This window comes from Primulina tabacum, chromosome 15, assembly GCF_025594145.1.
Source record: "Primulina tabacum isolate GXHZ01 chromosome 15, ASM2559414v2, whole genome shotgun sequence".
NCBI classification, from domain to species: Eukaryota; Viridiplantae; Streptophyta; class Magnoliopsida; order Lamiales; family Gesneriaceae; genus Primulina; species Primulina tabacum.
The window spans coordinates 29,540,349-29,552,777 of record NC_134564.1 but is presented as its reverse complement, the minus strand read 5'-3'; the positions used below and the strand labels follow the sequence as shown (position 1 = coordinate 29,552,777).

Sequence of the window (12,429 nt, the reverse complement as noted above, 5' to 3'; positions counted from 1 at the left end):
ATTACAAACCCTCACAATTTGTCACATTTTTACAACGATTTTATTAATTTATAATATTTAAAAAAAAAACCCATCTTTTGATAAACACGTTATTTATTATCTAATCTCATCAAATCACATCAACTTGACTGAACACTGCCTATTTTATAGGCAAAAACATCATATTTGACCTATCACATAGATTGATATGAAAATTAGTCGATGCAGATTTTAAGATGTAAATAACATCATAAATTTTTTAGGTATCTTTTTTTAGACTGGATTTTTTTGGTACTTCTTATTCGCCACTACCCCAAAAATAATCATCATAACCCCATTTAACTGGCCTTTACAGAAAGATTGTTTCTCAGTGTGTCGATATTGCAACAATACAAAGAAAACATACAAGATGCCACAAAGATGCAGATCATACCACCACCTTAATTGCGCAAAAGTCACCCCTTACACAGGGCTCGGTGGCTCATTCGATTCTTACGATCATTCACGCAAAGTTTCGAGCCATAGGATCACCCCATGACTACAAATTGTATAGTTTCCAGTACAATTTTTTGTAGCCGGGATATGCATTCCAATGGCTCACAACAATGTGTTGCTACACAATTATGTAGCATAAAGTAAACCCGATGCAACCATTCTACAAACTGGGATTTCACAAAAGGAGACATTCTGTGACCAAAATGCAAAATAGTAACTCTACACCCTGTAAAGAATTATCTCATCCAGTTACATTCACAAGAAGCCTTAGCAAATCAAATAATCAAGAAACTGGAATACGTTCAAGAACCAAAAGACTCAGATAGATATTTGGTAAACGTAAGGTAATAAAGATAAGATACGTATTAGGATGTAGAACAGCATGTACTCTTCGTGTTGGAATCTTGAGGGCCAACTACAAGGGCGGTCCCTTCTTTGATGCTAGTAGGTCCAGGTTCATTTGAGGAGATTGACTTTTTGCTGATAATTCGATATATTTCTGATAGGATGGTCTGGAAAGACTTCTCGACATTGGTAGCTTCCAAAGCAGATGTTTCAATGAAAGAAAGCCCCTCTGTTTCAGAAAATCCTTGAGCATCCTCTGTGGCAACGGCTCTGAGATGCTTAAGATCAGTCTTATTTCCTATAAGCATGATAACAATGTTTGAGTCTGCATGGTCCCTAAGCTCCTTCAGCCAGCGACTGACGTTCTCAAAAGTAGTTGGTTTAGTCACATCATACACAAGAAGAGCTCCTAGGGCACCACGGTAATATGCACTTGTTATGGCTCTGTATCTTTCTTGGCCAGCAGTGTCCCATATTTGAGCCTTTATAGTTCTTCCCTCAACCTGTTTTGACAAGGAAAAGTCTAAATAGGCAAGAATTGTAAACAATTACTTGATTCTGATGTCTAGGTGGAACCCGATGTTATAAGAAAATGAGCTCGGTGACCAGAATGCAACTATTGAGGTGAGCCGCGAGCAAACAAATACATCTTCCAACTTTCGTTTTTTGAACCAAAATCAGTGATGAATAGAACACAATTATATCCAAAGTAAAACTCAATAAATAACATCTTGAAGAAACACGGTCATTAACCCAACACTTCACTGCATTATTTTGCAAATCAGCAATAGCTAGAGCACTAGTAGAGATAAAGATTAATAGTTGGAACCTCCCCATCCTCTTCTTTCTCAGTTGTTTCAAGAATTGAGCTAATCAGATTTGCACCAGTGAATATAAATTTCCCAGAAAACTCTGTTTATATTTGGTGTTCCATAACATTAACCCCCAGAGACTCACTCCCACTGACATTCTTTGCCCCCTGATCTAGAAGTTTAGAAAGTCCAACATCTCAAACATTACTATTTTAAGTATTGTAACCAGTTCAGAGGTTGGACTGCTAATCACTTCTCACCATGCCAACAAGTAACCTAGTAATACTGCATCGAAGCTCCTAAAAAACTTGAATATAAGATGTATATGGCCTCAACTCATAGTAAAGTCATGGTGATCATGATCATTTATGCATGCATTTACACTGATATAGCCTTGGGAGATCCAAAATGCTAATTATTGTCACATTGAATGCCCGACAACAAGACCACTCAAATTCAAAACATAAGCCATAATTGGGCAATGACGCTACATGCATAATATGCTAATGGTGCATGCACTCCTCAATCAAATTGACATTTTCTTTATCGATTATGAATAGAGAGCCATCCAAATTAAAATTAATTGTGAGAAAAATAAATCAGAAGAATATCGACATCAATAAAAAAATCTATAACCAATCAAAACAAAATGCCCACAAAGGACTGTCGTGATTGTTACTGTTACAGAATCCTTTTTACGTATAATTCTTCTGCTATTATTCCACAAGTCCAAGGTTGCTATAACCATGAATCAAGTACAAATTAAATAAAATTGAACCTCCAAAATTGGGCACATCTGCGTGTGCGCCCAAACATTGATAAAGACCAAGAGCTCTATTAGGACTAGCACAACGGAATGGCAAGAAAAAATGCTTCAATTATCTAGCGGCCAGCTATTGTGAAAGGCATTGGTCCCCCACAGTTCTCTCATGGGTCATCACTACTTATTCATTTCCTCTTCTTCCCTCACACAAATATGATCCTTTAAAGAAAATGTTGACGACACAAGGAGAAAACAAAGGCAGTAAGGATTCAGTTCTATCCAAATAAGGAATTAAATATGTCCAGATCAACAAAGAAGGATATGGCATCGTAGAGTTAGCCTGAGTAAGTACTTAACCTGCGCCACCTTTATTACGTAATAAATTCCGCAGACACAAAAAATAATACTCTAAATTCAAGCCTTGATCGCCGCACATTTACTGCACGAGTTGTCAAAGCAATCAACTAAATAGTACACAATTACTCGCATATCTCATGAACGAATCTAGACATCAAACCCTAAAAGTAAATCCCGCCACGAAAACACGAGAATTCACTCAATTTTCCAGTAAAACTCATGCAACGAACGACAGTATCAGACCGAAAACAACCCATAAAAACCACCAAAATTCAATTCTCTTTACACCACACTCTTAACCAAACAAACTAAAAACAGTAGCAGCTGAAGCAGGGGAACACAGACCTGGAGAGTGCGTGTGGCGAATTCAACACCGATCGTGGACTTAGATTCCAAGCAGAACTCATTCCGAGTGAATCGAGACAGCAGATTCGACTTACCCACGCCCGAATCGCCGATTAATACCACCTTAAACAAGTAATCGTAGTCCTCATCAGGTCTTCTCGCCATTTTATTAAAGATTCCGAGTTTTTCGGCCTCGGAATCGGTCGTTGATTCAAGAAAAAGATATAGTAAAATCAGATCGAGCTTATAATAATCGTTGGGGGTTACTTTCGAAGGAACATAAGCGTAATTATTGTGGTGGAAATAATTGAACTGCACACACATTCCATGCCCATGGGAAAATGAGCTGTTTGCAACTTCCGATTTAATGACTTAAATACCCTTCATATTTTCATGAGAATAAATTTCATTTAATAAATTGATAATTATTATAAAAATAGCAACAAAAAAAAATAGTAAAAAAATATAGAGAAGAAAAGAGAAAAGTAATTTTAAAGAATGATTTCGAAATATTTTATTTGTAATCGAGAGCTCCTATTTGTAGTATACAATGATAGAATATAAATTTGTAGATAGAAAGACTGAGATATCAATCATCTACATATCACAGTACTATCACTTACATTATTATTTACACAACTAGTTCGTTCAATTTTTTATTTGGTAAGATGTTTTTTTGAAAACTTCATGAAGAGTCGTATGTTGTCTCGTTAAAACTTTGACAATAAAATCTGAGCGACGGAAAAAAGAGAACTACAATATATATTTCTCATTTTATGTTCTCTTGATGATCGATACGTCTCGTTAAAATCTTACTAGAAAAAACACAATGGGACAAAACCCAGTGAAGGAAAAAGAGTACGGCATCTTTTACTTCTGCCCATCGGTCTCGTTAAAACCCTCTGATGAAAAATTGCTTGAGAAAATTCACAAACAAATCATAAAGAGTGTAGTCTGGATTACTCCCCTTATTGCAAACATATTTCGAAATCTTTAAGTCATTGTCTAATCTTGCATGATATTTTGAGAAGTTTTTGGTTCATGTTAGCTCATATTGTCATATGTTAATATCCAATTACTTTGTTAACAATGTATAGAAAGTGTAGTTTTATATACTCATTATTTTTCATATCTTCAAAAGATATATTGAAATCAAAATAATTATCAATAATTATATTACCTTGATCTCATAGTTTCGAGAAAACAAATAATTTGTTGAAATCTCATTTCTTACATATGTTTGTTATGAGTGTATCTTTTGTGAGACGGTCTCACGAATCTTTATCTGTGAGACGGATCAACCCTACCGATATTCACAATAAAAGTAATATTCTTAGCATAAAAAGTAATATTTTTTCATAGATGGCCCAAATAAGAGATCTGTCTCACAAAATACGACCCGTGAGACCGTCTAACACAAGTTTTTGCCGTTTGTTATTTAACATTATTTTGATTTATCAATCCTTTTATTGTATTATTTAAAATTACTACTTTTAGAGTTTTTATACTTTTAGGGTACAAAATCTTTTAAATTTATTGGTTGATGACGTTTCTGACGTACTTTAGATTTATCTGTGTTAAGACATTATTATTATCCCAAAGTTTTGGTGATTAACAAAATCAAAATGGCACCTAACTGTTTCAAGAAAATACCGCGATTTATTTTATATAACAAGAACACTTCAAAACCGCTTGAAGAGGTTTCAACCGTAAGAAAATTTAGCAACATCAAGGCAACATAGGAGAGTATGATGGCCAAATGTTTTCTTGACCCATATTATATGTGGTTAAATTTATTTAAAGATGATATCAAAAGACTCATTCGGACGCGTCTTGTCCAACGAGAGGGGTGGTCGAGTTGAGAGTTTAAGGAGAGAGAGATGTCTAACCTATAAATTTCACATGTATTGTTATATTTATATTAGGAATTTTACTTAAAAGTGTCCACTTTGTCAAAAATTTCCACTAAATTTGATTGTCTAACTAGAACTCCTGTTAGTTAGACTGTGTGAGAATTCTTCCGTCGTATTAATATCAAATAATCCATGGTTGATACGACAAACTCTTCTAGATCAAGTGTCTCTCTATTGTCAAATATCTCATGTAGCAGTTTCAATTTCCGATAATATATGATATGATTAAATAACTATTAATTAATTTATTCCAAACACTTTCTAGAATTTTTAATGAGAATTTTCATATTAGTCAAAATTACTTAATTAATATTTAATTAGTATATTTTAAATTGTCAACTAAATAATTGTGACTCCATCGTAATCTCGCTCGTCGAACAGAAATCTTATAACGAAAAGTGAAAATTTCAGAGATAAAATTTTTCTACTAACTCATTTTGATAAGTGTCTATTTTGGTTCATTAAATTAGGCAATTGCATTCTCCTCATAAAATTAGCAGTCAAAATAATTTCCATTACTTTCAAATATGAAATACACTTATAAACTCTTTTATAAACTATGTGTTTGATCTCCATCAAAATTGATCATCAAATTCAACTTTTTGAATTCGAATATCTCAACGAAAACACATAATTCAATACTTGTGTGACCTTTAATGATTAGAGATATAAATAGTTGTGGGCTCAAGACTTCATATGATTCGGGACAACATTTGTCGAATCTCTCAACTTGATATCTTGTAATTACACACTTGAATAAATATGTAAGAAATACAATAAATTTTTTTGTTATCTTCAAAATCAAAATTGTTAACATTTCCACAACTCAACACTACTAATCAGATTACAATAATTAAAATATTTTTCCATCATTCTTGCAAACTTGATTTTTGTAATTAAAATATGTTATGATAGAGTAATGAGAACTTGGTATTCATTTAAACCCTGTTGCTCCAATTTTAGGCAATTTATTTTTAAATATAATCTTTTATTTTTATTGTAAATAATCTAACATTTTATAAATATATTTTGTTTAGAATATATATATATATAATATTATTATTTTGTGCACAACATAGAGTGAGTAGAATATCGGCACGTAGAATCAAAATTTTCGGCGGTTCAGTGTGCTTAATTGGTTACACAGTTTCAAAATGGATCAAACTTCAATGACCTTTATAAAAATCTCAGCAGATTCAATCGTTCGGACTCATTTGGCTTTTGATTATACTAGAAACAAAACGCAAGAGGCGTGATTCGGAAACGATAAAAGCAAAAAGAAAACGAAACCTGTGGGCGAGATGGAAGTCTCCCATTTTGTGGGGAGTGAGCAGAGGAATGGTGTCAGGTGAAGATCCGTCAGAACTATGAGTGGCAAACGCCGCGGCCATTTCCACGAAGCAAGAAGAGGAAATATCAGTTTCCAAGCTGTGCGGGAGCCGCCAAGGCCAATGAAATGAGAGAGTTCAGTATCATTCATGGACCTGTCTTTGTACACGTGATCATCGATTCCTTCCAAATGTTTAAATATGAAATATTTATAATAAAAAATAATCATTTAAATAAAATATTCCTCTCAAAAAATTAACTAATCATATCGTCTAAAAATAGTTATAGTTTTTGTGATATGTAATTATAATAATTAATTAGCAATTTAGAAAGTGATTAAGATATATAATCTTTTATACAGGTGGTTGATGTTTCCGTAATCCGGACCCAGTTAATAATTAATAATAATAATAATAATAATAAACAATTAAAAGAGAGAGATTCCTTACCAAAAATTTAATAAATAGTTGTAAGAAGTTGAACACGTGTTCTAATCTCTTCCACATACTAAAGAATTCACATGTAATTAATTATGTGCTGGCATTTTATTCGAGGACTTTAAGTTTAAATTAATTGTACCGAATCACTTGCTTGCTTCAGGTGAATGCTCTCATTACGTCTTGAAGAGATTTCTTTTTCGATATATATTTGGGGGTTACATACATTTGTCTCGAATTAGTCAAAAACTTGTGTGAGACGGTCTCACGGGTCGTATTTGTGAGACGAATATCTTATTTGGGTCATCCATGAAAAAGTATTACTTTTTAAGGTAAGAATATTACTTTTTATTGTGAATATCGGTAGGGTTGACCCGTCTCACATGTAAAGATTCGTGAGACCGTCTCACAAAAGACATACTCCTCGTATTAATTGTACCAAATCACTTGCTTGATTTAGATCATTGAACCATAGAGCTTATGAGACTTTTTTATAAAAAAAATCAGGGGAGAGGTTTCTAGGAATATAAACGAACTGATTAAGTTCACAAGTTTTTCGAGACGACTCGAATAATATTCGAATTTATCGAATTCGAGTCGGACTCAAGTTATATTATTCGACAGCTCACGAGCCTTGATATTGTATATATATATGTATGTATATATATGTATGTATATTTGTATATATAATGTCTAGTTATATATGTATAAAAAACAAAATAATAAAAATAAATAGATTTTGAATCTTTCGAATATTTATTTTCGAGCAATACTTCGAATATCTAGCGAATATGTTTATTCTTTCGATCCGAAGTCGAATCTGAGCCTGATTCGAACCAAACTCAAACCAAAATTTAAAATAATCCAAGCTTTAAATCGATCTCAAATATATATATTTAGAGCCATATTCGAACTTTAATTTTTTCATAAAATTCGATTCGATTCATTTACACCTTTTAAGATATATCAATCATTCATGGCAAAAAGTTGTGTGAGACGGTCTCACGGGTTGTATTTTGTGAGACGAATATCTTATTTGGGTCTTCCATTAAAAATTATTACTTTTATGCTAAAAGTATTATTTTTTGAGTAGGTCTCTTGTGAGACGATTTCACGAATCTTTATATGTGAGACGGGTCAACCCTACCGATATTTACAATAAAAATTAATACTTTTAGCATAAAAATTAATACTTTTTCGTGAACGACCCAAATAAAAGATCGGTCTCACAAAATACGACCCGTGAGAGCGTCTCACACAAGTTTTTGTCTTACTTTTTATTGTGAATATCAGTAGGGTTGACCCGTCTCACAGATAAAGATTCGTGAGACTGTCTCACAAGAGACATACTCATCATTCATTAGACATAATACCCAAATTGTGACATTAGATGCCATTAAGACAACAAACCATGGCCATCAATATATTAGCTATTAAAAATAAAATCGATGTAACAGTAAAATACCGAGATATTTCAATATGAAAAAAATCAAGAAGTCTAAATTATTTTCAAACAAACGCATATGCATCATGACATAAATGTAACTTAACATTTTAATATTCAAGTAGAATCCTCTCACAATTTGTTATAGTTTGATAATTTTCTAAATTGTATAATATTTAATTTAAAAACCCTATATCGTTGTTGTGAAAAAGTAAAAATCTTAAACTCTCAAAATTATCAAACTACACACTTTATAATATTTTTCTATCAACTCAATTGTGATTTTATTCACAAATATTCACAAATGAGAGATCTATTTATAGAAAATCTTTACAAATAATCCAAAAATAAATTCATCATTACCTACATAATCACACACTAATTTTCAATATTTACAACTCTTATTTTCAACATTCAAATATTCAACATTCAATTATTCAATACACACATTTTAAATATTATTTTTCAACACTCCCCCTTGTGATGATGATCATAATGATTGTCTTCATTACGTGTTTTTATACTGCCTCGTTAAAAACCTTACTAGGAAAAACCCATTGGGATAAAAACCATAGTAAGGGAAAAAAAGTGCAGTCACGTAAACTCCCTCTCATGTTGACACAAACAATTCTTCACAAATTTCGTAGATTGCACATCTCAATATTATATATGTGCTTTCTGAATATTGTCGTAGGAAGTGCCTTTGTGAAGAGATCTGATGAGTTTTCACTTGATTGAATGTGACGAACATCAATATATTTATTCTTCTCAAGTTCATTGGTGAATGCGAAGAACTTAGGAGGAATATGTTTAGTTCTGTCGCTTTTTATGTATCCTTCTTTCATTTGAGCAACACATGCAGCATTATCTTCATATAGTATCACAGGCTTCTCGTCAAATGATAATCCGCATGAGATTTGGATATGTTGGGTCATTGATTTTAACCACACATATTCACGACTTGCTTCATGTAGTGCAATAATCTCGGCATGATTTGATGAAGCTGTTACGAGCGTTTGTTTCTGTGAACGCCAAGAAATTGCAGTGCCTCCACGAGTAAATATATATCCAGTTTGGGAACGTGCCTTGTGTGGATCAGATAAGTATCCAGCATCTGCATAACCAATTATACTTGGATTAGCATCTTTTGAATAAAAAGGTCCCAAGTCTGTTGTTCCTCGTAGATAACGGAATATATGTTTAATTCCGTTCCAGTGTCTCTTTGTTGGATATGTGCTAAATCTTGCCAATAAATTTACGACAGAAGATATATCAGGCCTTGTACAATTTGTAAGATACATAAGGGCACCGATAGCGCTTAGATATGGTACTTCTGGACCAAAAATATCTTCATCATCTTCACATGGACGGAATGGATCCTTTTCTATGTTTAATGATCTAACAACCATTGGAGTACTTAAAGGATTTGATTTATCCATATTAAAACGTTTAAGGATCTTTTCTGTATAATTTGCCTGGTGAACAAATATTCCACATTCTTTTTGTTCAATTTGTAAACCCAAACAATACTTGGTTTTTCCAAGATCCTTCATTTCAAATTCTTCTTTCAAGTATGACACAACTTCTTGAATTTCCTTATTCGTTCGAATGATGTTTAAATCATCAACATATACAGCAATAATTACGCATCCAGATGCTATTTTCTTAATGAAAACACAAGAGCATATTGAATTATTTACATATCCCTTTTTCATCAAGTGATCACTTAGTCGATTATACCACATTCGGCCGGATTGCTTTAACCTATATAATGATCTTTGTAATTTCACAAAATAACATTCTCTGGATTTTGAACTTTGTGCTTCAGACATCTTAAATCCTTCAGGGATTTTCATATATATATATATTACTATCAAGTGATCCATATAAGTAAGCTGTAACAACATCCATAAGACGCATTTCTAAATTTTCAGATACAGCCAAGCTAATCAAATACCGAAACGTAATTGCATCCATCAAGGGAGAATACGTTTCTTCATAATCAATTTCAGGCCTTTGAGAAAAACCTTGTGCAACAAGTCGAGCTTTATATCTTACTATTTCATTTTTATCATTTCGCTTTCGAATAAAAACCCATTTGTATCCAACAGGTTTTACACCTTCAGGTGTAAGGACTATAGGTCCAAAAACATTACGTTTATTTAGCGAATCTAATTCAACCTGGATGGCTTCTTTCCATTTTATCCACTTCTGCCGATTTTTACATTCACCAAAAGATTTTGGTTCATGATCTTCATTATCATTTATGATGTCGATTGCCACATTATAAGAAAATATATCATCAATTTCTTCTATATCTTTTCGGTTCCATATTTTTCCAGTATTAATATAATTGATAGAGATTTCACAATTCTCGTCAGTTTGCGGTTTTGACAGAATATTTTCATCATCATGTGTTTCTTCAGAAACATTATTCTCTATTTTGTGATCATCATGTGTTTTTTCAGGAACATCATTCTTTATTTTGTGATCATCGTGTTTCTCTATAAATTTTCTTTTTCGAGGATTTTTATCATTGGAACCAACTGGCCTTTCACGCTTCAGGCGTTTAATGACATCATGAGTATATTCAATTTGTTTTTTCGGAATTTCAATTCGAGCATGGGCATTTGCAGCATGTATATATGATTTAGTCACCCCTTTTGTGTCTGCAAATGCATCTGGTATTTGATTTGCTATTCTTTGCAAGTGTACAATTTGCTGTACATCCTTTTCACATTGTTTTGTTCTTGGATCCAGATGTAACAATGATGATACATACCATGTAATTTCCTTTTCGGTATGTTTCTGTTCTCCCCTAACATTGGGAAGATTTTCTCATTAAAATGACAATTAGCAAAACTAGCTGTGAACACGTCGCCTGTCTGAGGTTCAAGATATCGAATGATTGATGGACTATCATAACCGATATAAATTACAGTCTTTTTTTGAGGTCCCATTTTCATTCGTTGCGGTGGTGCAATAGGCACATACACCATACATCCAAAAATTCTCAGATGATAAATGTCTGGTTCTTTACCAAATGCAAGCTGCAATGGGGAGTATTTGTGATATGCACTTGGTCTGATGCGAATTAATGAAGTAGCATGTAAAATTGCATGTCCTCATATAGAAATATGGAGCTTTGTTTTCATAATCATTGGTCTAGCAATCATTTGCAGACGTTTAATCAATGATTCAGCCAATCCATTCTGTGTATGTACATGAGCAACATGATGCTCAACAATGATTCCCATAGACATACAATAATCATTGAAAGTCTGGGAAGTAAATTCACCAGCATTATCAAGTCTAATTTTCTTGATTGTATAATCGAGAAATTGATTCCTCAATTTTATTATTTGAGCAACTAATCTTGCAACTGCAACATTTCGAGTTGACAATAAACATACATGTGACCATCTGCTGGAGGCATCAATCAATACCATAAAGTATCTAAATGGTCCACATGGTGGATGAATTGGTCCACAAATATCACCCTGAATACGTTCAAGAGACATTGGTGATTCAGTTTGGATTTTGGCTGGTGATGGTCTTATAATAAGTTTTCCAAGAGAACATGCTTTACATTGAAACTTATTATTTTGAAAGATCTTCTGGTCTTTCAGCGGATGACCATGTGTATTTTGTATAAATCTTCGCATCATTGTTGAACCAGGATGTCCTAATCGATCATGCCAATTGGTTAATATTGAAGAATTATCAACTACCATGTTTGATTCAATGAGACTTATATGTGTATAATGCAATCCAGTAGGGAGCATTGGTAGTTTTTCAATCACATATTTTTTTCCTGATTTATATGTGGTAAGACACAGATATTTCTCATTCACTTCATTCATTGTTTGAGTATCAAACCCATGGGAATATATATCATTAAAACTCAACAAATTTCTTTTCGATTGTGGTGAATACAAAGCATCATTGATAAAAAAATTTGTACCATTAGATAATAAAAATTGTGTTTTACTGCATCTTTTATTCAAGTCTACAGGACCTGATATTGTATTCACCATTGTTTTTGTTGGTTTTAGTTCCAAGAAATATCTTTTATATCGGAGGATAGTGTGCGTTGTACCACTATCAGGTATGCAAACTTCAGCTTTGTTCATAGCATTTTCATGTTTGAACTTCAAAAAAAAAAATGCAATGGAATAAAATTACTGACAATACATATGTAAATATAACA

At 32.9% G+C, this 12,429-nt stretch overlaps 1 protein-coding gene across 1 annotated transcript; it reads right to left on the bottom strand.

Annotated features, from left to right (window-relative positions):
- Positions 1–647: 647 nt before the first annotated feature.
- Positions 648–3,443, bottom strand: LOC142527429 (ras-related protein RABA2a-like). Its single transcript, XM_075632233.1, has 2 exons — positions 3,097–3,443; positions 648–1,322 (listed from the first exon to the last, which is right to left on the bottom strand). The coding sequence occupies exons 1-2, from the start codon at positions 3,418–3,420 to the stop codon at positions 840–842; spliced, it is 807 nt and encodes a 268-aa protein (XP_075488348.1). The 5' UTR covers positions 3,421–3,443; the 3' UTR covers positions 648–839.
- Positions 3,444–12,429: the final 8,986 nt, after the last annotated feature.